Source organism: Scomber japonicus, chromosome 4 (assembly GCF_027409825.1).
Source record: "Scomber japonicus isolate fScoJap1 chromosome 4, fScoJap1.pri, whole genome shotgun sequence".
In the NCBI taxonomy this organism is placed as follows: domain Eukaryota; kingdom Metazoa; phylum Chordata; class Actinopteri; order Scombriformes; family Scombridae; genus Scomber; species Scomber japonicus.
Window position 1 is genome coordinate 13,049,746 of NC_070581.1, and position 8,859 is coordinate 13,058,604.

General features: G+C 38.0%; 1 protein-coding gene across 1 annotated transcript; it reads right to left on the minus strand.

The window, feature by feature from the left end:
* Positions 1-82: 82 nt before the first annotated feature.
* Positions 83-5,487, minus strand: LOC128357462 (neurexophilin-2-like). The gene is made up of 2 exons (XM_053317817.1): positions 5,401-5,487; positions 83-925 (listed from the first exon to the last, which is right to left on the minus strand). Exons 1-2 carry the CDS (start codon positions 5,485-5,487, stop codon positions 83-85), a joined length of 930 nt encoding a protein of 309 aa, XP_053173792.1.
* Positions 5,488-8,859: the final 3,372 nt, after the last annotated feature.

Sequence of the window (8,859 nt, forward strand, 5' to 3'; positions counted from 1 at the left end):
ATTTTGAAAACTGAACACATAATTTTGAAGGATGTATGACAAGTCAATGTTTAATATTTCAGTTTCATCATCTCAGAATCCGTCATCCAAAGCGCTGCTGGTTCTGCTCTGTCTGAAAGTTGTGGTCCGGACAGACTTTCTGCACCAGCCTGTAGTCGGTGCCGGTGAAGGCGATGAAGATACATATAACCTTAAAGGGTTTGGCACAAATCCAGGCTGCCTGGGATTGGGTGTTTTCTGAATAGCAGGTCTGACCCGGGTCATACATGCAAGGCTTGGTCTTCTTGGACCGGTTGGTTCTCTGGTACTCGATCCTGCAGTTGAGTTCAGTCACCATCATCATGTCCTGCTGCTGCTTCTGTTGGTCTGGAGGGGTTGAGCTGGTGGACTGAGGGGGGCTCTGGAATTGTGGTGTCAGATCTGGAATCAGGACTGAGTTTTTGTTGTGAGCACTCTGAGCCCCGGGATCCAGAACCTCCCATCCGACAGCTTTGGAAGGGGGAACGATGCTGACGGATATGTTCCCCAGACGGGACGAGTTGTGTCGGAAGTAGACACTGAATGTCCCATTGATGTGGTCGACGATTTTTCCCGTCACCAACAGGCTGAACTTGACTGTTTTCACGTTGAAGTAAAAGTCGCCCCAGCCCAGGATCTTCTTGGCCTTTGGGGATGTTTTTGCAAGAGGTTTGGATTTCGGAAGAGGGCGGTACATATACTGATCCGTGGCTTGGGAGAAGTTCTGAGGCCAACCATAAGGGCCAAGCGAGCCATAAGCAGGTGTTTTTTGTTTGGTGGAGATGATCTGTAAATGCTTGGAGATGTGTTTAACCTTCAATGCAGCCCCCACAGTGTCTCCTCTTCCTCTTTCCTCCTCTCTCCATTGTGGGATCTGAAAGTCAAAGGGTTTGGCTGTCTCTTGGACCTGTGGAGAACACAACGTAAATTAAAATCAGATTAATATTTGTATAACTATTTTCTTTCCATTTAATGGGTCAGTTCACACAAATCACACACATAATCTCACATGCCCTTTGCAATAATTTATTTGTCCAGGTTTTGAGATATCCATCACTGAGCTTTTGACTTCCACCTGAATACAGTAGAAGTGGATGAAATCACGGTTTGCGGTGTTCACAGCATTGAAAAATGACAATGTAAGAATGTAATATAAATGTTTATTTCCAGAAATGTTGTCCCCATCACACTCAATAATCCACAGATATAAGTTTTCATTGGAACAGCTTTTAACCAAAGAAAAGTCCATATGAAAAATGCTGGCAGTGAGTAACAGAGACACTATTTCCTAAAAAAAAGAAAGGAAAATCAATTCACATTCAATATCTCAAAATCCAACTGCATGACCAGATACTAGTAGAGGAAAGTGATAAAATGTTTTTTGTTATAGAATATGTGTGTGAAATGAAATTTTTTTTTTAGATCTGCATCTACTCCAAATTATCTTTGAAAAATATGTATTTTTGTATTACGTGTTGTGCATCATTTGAACTGATGGCACAAAATCGGGTCACTGACGTGACATAAATAGATACACTGCTCTACAGTTTAAAGGTTTTCTATTATGAACATTCAAATAGGTTTAGGAACCTACTGGCCTATATTGAGGTCCTTCTGTGTAATCATTCCCCTTATTAATATTGGACATTTCAATACCTCCCGTCTACAGATGAAAAATCACATGCTGAACTTTAGCTGAAGTCAGTTACACAAATCATGCAGGTATCTTCCAAAGTTACAGGCTTTGAGGTACTAAAGCCCCTTTTTGTTTTACTATCAGCACAGAACTGCTGTCTGTGGAAACAAAAAGAGGAACGTTTATTCTTCAAAGGCTGTAACTCTGGATGACACCCACTTAATCTGCCTAACTCTGACTGCTGAAGCATCAAATTAGGTTAAATCTTGGATTACATTTTGTCCTCCCTCTTTTCATTGAAAGCCTGTTAGGAAGAGATCTCTTAATGGCCAGTATGGACAGGAGGGATGATTGCACCAAGCAAAGACTGCTTCCATGTACATGCTGTCTGGCCACCTGATTGTTATTTTCGACTTGAACAAATGTGATCCTATTGTTTAATTTTTGACAGACCTCATTCAAATTATTGTTTCACATTTTTTATTATTTTTCATTTTAAACAACGTACCAAGTTTGTGTTGGTTTGATGCATCCTGTATCTTAAATTTAGAATTCTTATACTCTCACACTTATACTTCTCTGCAATGTTTCTGACATGATTGTCTGGCAAATTGTCAGACAGCAACATAATATCTGTGTTTATATCACTTGTAAACAACTCCTCAGTCAACAAAAACATACAGGATCACATTTTGTTTGTGAAGGATGTACAAAAAGTGACAGGAACAATATGAGAAATTACTTCCAGGACAAAAGCAAATGAAGGACAATTTAAGTGTAGCAACGTTACAAGGTGGCAGATAATCGATTAAAATAATTATATTTGAATCATCACTTGAAATTGACTATGATCAATAGGTCATCTCCTTCAGGCAAGGACTGCAGTAACACACACACACACACACACACACACACACACACACACACACACACACACACACACACACCCTGTAGTCACATTCATATTTCTATTAACACATTTTAATTTGACTGTCCTCCCTCATGTCCTCTCTCTCACTCCCTTGTAACTCTCAGCCTTTTTTTCTGTAGGCTTTTCAATGCGACCTTGATGACAGATGGAATTCATGAGCTTATTCATCAATATGCCTGAAAGAGAGAGGAACATTGGCTACACACAGATCACTATTGATACCTCATGGACTCAATCGAATAATATACATTTATAGTACATAATGTATGAACTAGGTAAAAATTCTAAAAACTGTAAGCAGCATCCTTTTTATATTGAGCCTCCTCTATGCTAAATATGTCTCAGCTGTCTCAAAAAGCCCAAAAAATCCCTCTTTAACCTTTATCCTCCCCTTCATCCACTTAAATACCGTAGTTTCCATTACTGAATTGAGTTGGATTACATACTTGAAATTAGTTAGGGATTGCGCTATCAACTGGATTCACCTTGTCAGGTTATTATTTCAAATGAAGAACAAATATTTTATTCACTTACTGTATCACACATTCTCCTCCTTCCTATTACTGTCCTTCACATTCAGGTATGTCAAACATACTGCGCATAAACTCGCTTTCCTTCCTCTTTCTGTAAAATCATACAAAATGAGATAGTGTACAATGCAGCTTCTTCCTCAAGGAAATACTGAATTTTGAGAAACATACACCTAATAGGTTTGTAGAAAGCACATCATTTATTGGAACTAAATGCTTAAACTGCTTTATTATAATAAAATATTTGGATTAGTGGAAGTAGCAGTTGTTTTTGTTACAGTGGTATCAGCAATATTTGATTATGTGTAGCTAAAACAGAGCAAAATGCATCACTTGCATACAGAAAGGTGGCTAATACCACTTGACTGTCCCTCTCAGTTAAAAAATAGCACTGCGTAAAAAATATAAAAAGAAGTGAGACTGTGAAAATGAAGTGCATGTTCAGATTGATGAAGCAGCTTATTATAAACCAGGCAGCCACCTGCTGAGGTGCCTGATAGAATGCACAAATCCCAATAAATCCAGTCATTAGTGAGGATGTTTGTGTGACTGATATTTGTGGGATTCACTGCACAGCTGACATGCAGGGGTGCGATGTGTTTGAATAGAACAATTATAAAATACCAATGTTAACAACATTTTTTAAATGTAAGCGTGGATGCAGTGTGGGAGACAGGTCAAACTTATTTCTGCTTCTAGAGAACTGAGACATGAGTTTTGCAAAAAGTTCTCCACACTGGTTATTTAGGATTTAATTTCTATTTTCATCATAATATGCCGATGGCAGATGCATTTTTAGGGTTATTCTCCTCCAAATTTCTGAATAAACAGCTCCCAGGATATCATTATTTCTCACATCTCACATCACCCCTTACCACCCCAGCACTATGTGCCAATCTCTCCCTTCTCCTGTAACCAAATGAGCTCCAGCTGTGCCAATTGTTACAAGCCTAAATCTCCAACTATGTGTTGTTCTCACCTACCCTAATTGGAGCCCATTGTGTGACAGCCGTGTCATTGGCTCTGTGTCAAGATGCCAGCGCAGACATTGTGACTGAGCAATAGCGGTGGAGTGGATGCAAGAACAACACCTGTGCAAATGCACCTGCAGAGGCAAAAAACCCCCAAAAAACCTGACAAACCTGAGAGCAGTATGCATTATAAGAGGCAAAGACAGTATTCTTGCTATCGGCTGAAAAGATCCTCAAATGTGTTTTTCACTACTTAAATAAATGAAGCAAGTGTTTCTTAAGCCCTTGGGTCTTAAAACCTTTTCAAACAGATACACGCTGTGCAGTCATTTAGTTCAAGATATAAAACACAAAATTAGTTTGGCTTTGAGGTTTTCACCTGAAAACTTTAATGTTTAAGTTAGAGATGTTGCAGTAGGCTGCTCATGCATCAGGCAACATTAAGAAAGAAGATTAAATCACAATTATGCCCGAAAGAGAAATACAAATAAAAAAATAGCAGATGGTATAGCTATATGATATACCTTTTGGCTGAGCTTCACCATCTCATACAACAGTAAACTTTAGTCAAGTCCCAAGACTTTCTCAAATTATGAGATACTTTTAAGTCAGTTAAGTTTGAATGTAGAAAACCAAATAATATCAGAATATGATGTCTGTACTATGTAAATACCTTATATAAAATAGCATATCTCAAACTTTTCAGTAGACTAACAATACTAAAGACCAAGTGGAATCTCAAATCAGTAGAAACCAAGTCACCATACTTCATGTCAAGCCTCCAGTCAATAAATTCTCACTGGAGTAAAACTGGAGCTCATGTCATTTCTCTTGACTCCTCACCTCTCAAATACTTTTTAGATTAAATGTGGAGAATTCACTCTGCAGGCATGAATACATAATCAAGTTACCATTACACTAGTCTTATTATTATAAGCTGTGAATAAAGAGCATACAAAATATTTTTTCACTTGGTAGAAATCTCATTTTTGTAACAGAACATTTACAAACATTTGACAAATGAATGATACTGATTGATTCTCCTCACATCATCCTTTAACTAAAAGAAGAAAAATCCAGCTGACACAAGCACAACAAGACCACTGATTGATTGTGCAACAATGCAGCATTATGATGAACAGTGGCAAAACCAGAACAGGAGGCAATCGAAGATGAATTAAATAATAATGTATTTATTTCATTGGACAAGAAGTACATATGAAGTAAATCCTTTGCAGGGCAACAACAACTTATTAATGAGCAACACACCCTCAGGAGCAGTGCAAAGAGTGGCTCATTGCTGATCTTACTCACCGCTGAAGGGAGAAGCCACAGACAGGTGATAGCAAAGTTCAAACACAGCGCCCTCATTTTGCAGCAACAGCAACAACGATTATCCATCCAGAGAGTCGGAGAGACTAAGAGGCAATCTGTCTGAGTAAGTGGTGATTTACTGACTTAAAGCATGCATTCACTTCAAAAGTAGAGAAGACATTCTGTAGTGAGACACTTAATAATCCCCAAGATCTGGAGTGAATATATGACTGAGAGCTCCCTCTCCTTCTTCCTCCCTCCCTCTTTCTCTCTTCCTCCCTCCCTCCCTCTCTCTCTCTCTCTCTCTCTCTCTCTCTCTCTCTCTCTCTCTCTCTCTCTCTCTCTCTCTCTACATCTTTGCAGGGGCATGTATTAAAAGGACACTGCTCTCCAAACCAGTTTTCTTCTGTATTATAGGGACACCACATTCCACTTTCTCCACAAAGATGTGAAGATGTGGTGCATATCAGAAAATCTATTTTGAGAAATACTACACAAATCTCACTTCAAAATTTTGATTACACAAAATACAACTCAAATTTTAACAACCTGAGAATATACCCAAACTTAAATAAGATATACCTAACAGTACTGTAAATAAGCCCCACCTATGACAACAATTGATATTATAAGGACTAATTGAATTTATAGGGATAGTGGTTATACAACACACAAACATGTCACTGAAGTAACTTGAATGGTCTAACATGATGTAATGAAACAAGGCTTCATTAAAACAACACACCTAATATATGAGGACAAATCCTTTTACACAACAATACTTTGAGGTGCAAAGACAGACCTGATATGTGAGGATTCAGACACGGCATGTTACTAAAACACTTCATGCTCTTTATGTGTTATGTAAGCTACATCAGGTTCAGCCTTGTAATGATAGATGATGATAGATGACATTAAACCAGATGCAGAGGTAGGTCAGTGAACTAGGTAGGACTCAATTTTAATTGTGTTTTCGTCACAACATGACAATTCCATGAATCCATCTAATTTTAGCTTGAATTGTAAGGAGTTCTTGAATATGAATATTAAAACATTTCTCCTTCACTCAAATCTTAAAACCATTCTGCAACAAAAATCGCTGTTCAATACCACTTTTCTTCTTTATTCCATGATTTCTTACAAAGTTTCTTACGTTTTGAACTGTGCAATTGGATATAGCAGAATGCTCAGCAGTCTTGCACTAAATCACTGTAGCTAGTTTCCTCTTGTTGATGGGATGTTTGAAATATGTCATCATTGCTGCAACCTCAGCCAGAGACCATTGCAGTTTCTGTTTCCTCCGAGGATCATGCCCTCTGCAGCATGTTTGAGAAATGCTATTAAAAATGAACCAGATTGTAAATGTAAATCCAAACTCTTGGTCAACAATTGAATAAATAAATTACCATTACTACTCCTATTACTACTACTAACAGTGATTTAATACTAGTCAGTATTAGTAATAGCAGAGTTTGTTTTTCTGGGTGAAATTAGACATGCAAAAGATGCTGTCAGTGAAGTATAGCAATTCACACACCATGTTTTTCTGTAATGAAATTCAAACATAAAAACCTTCCGGGCATCATGGTACACTCTTAGTTTGTTATGATTTTCCTGTTTACTTATGACTCCCCCTCAATATTCAATAAGGAAGTCTCCTTTCTGAAAGTGGTGGCAACTTTACTCCTCAACCCAACAAAGAACAGAAGAAAACAATCATTAAAAAGTAGGCCTGTGTTAAAGAATATTTAACTAATACCTTAGCAACTAACCTTTGAATTAACTCATATATTTTATTTTGAATCCATCCATCCAGGGCGGCAGGAGGTAGAGCGGCCGTCCTCCAATTGGAAGATTGGTGGTTCGATTCCACAGCTCCTCCAGTCCACATGCCGATGTGTCCTTGGGCAAGACATTTAACCCCAACTTGCTCCCGTTGCTGTGCCAACGGTGTATGAATGAGAATGAAAGATTAACTTCCTCCTGATGAGCAGGTTGGCATCCTGCATGGTAGCCCCTGCCATCAGTGTATGAATGTGTGTGAATGGGTGAATGAGATGTAATGTAAAGAGCTTTGAGTGGTCATAAAGACTAGAAAGGCGCTATATAAGTACAGTCCATTTACTATTTACCATGTCCTCACCCAAGGACAAAACATGCTGCCTCTTCTTTTAATCTTCACTCTCTCTGGCCTCATGGCTGACATCTCATGCGAAAGCTGCCGATGACTTCAGTAAAATATACACATTTTTAAACTGATCAGTTTAACTGTCACAGACCAAACATTTTGACACTTTATTGGCTGATTTGACTGACTGACTGAATTGCTTTAATACTTTCCATATACACATCCAGCTATAGCTTATCAACATTAACAGCAATGGCAGAGGTGGTAACAGTGTGTGCAGTTTCATCAGTAACATGAGATTGGACCAAAACAAGTAACCTGCAGTTAAGCCAAGACAAAGCTGTATTAAAATATTAAAGATGATGATATTGTCAATCATTTGACATCAAAACAGCAGTGGTTCAGTGGCTGGCAAACGACAACAGCATCTTGTGTGGGCTGGGTTAATGTTGCCTCAAATTAGCTGTGGGCTCCTATGTTAGGTACATACAGTAGGTGTACTTTGCTATGTTAGCATCCATTTGCCATCTGCTGAACCACCACTGTTTTGATGTCAAACAACGTCGTATCATTGTCTTTGATAATTTAATAAACCTTCATCTTGTCTTACCTACAAGTTACATGTTTAGTTACGCGTTTTGGTGGAATCTCCTGTTACTTATGAAGCCTCTGCAGATGATGCTGCTAGTATTAACAGACAAAATAGTACATAAAACAACTTTCTTATGTTAATTAGTTGTACAGAGACACTCACTACATTTTGACACTCAACACGTTGTCTCCTTAAAACTAACCCATGTTAAAACAAGGGAGTTTTGGTGAGTTGGTGAGTTTGAATTGTCATTTCAGTCACTCATGGTCACAACACATGCTGGGTGCCACATCCAGACTTCAATAACTGAGTTTATGGATTGAATTGTTTGTCATGCTAAGATTAGCTTGAGGGTCACTAGTATGAAAGTGACTGTGGTAAATAGCTTCATATATTTTATGTTATTAAAAATGCTACAGACCTGATAAATAAAAGTAAGGATTTGTGCTGTAATGTATTCTCTTTTTTTCAGTTAAAATAGATTTTGATAAAATGTGTTTAGTAAAGACTCATTATTTTCTTATTTATTCCCCCTTGCTTCACCTACCCCACTTCCTTTTTTCGTATTTCCTCCTCACTAATTGTGTCTAGTTTTTTCACCCTCTGTCACTTGATTGTCCTGATTAAGTTCACTTGGTCCACTCAAGTCTTATTTAAAGATAAAAAAAAAGATATGTTATTCTTTAGTTTATTTCTTATCCTATATGTTAGTTTAATTGACATGATTTATCCTTATTTT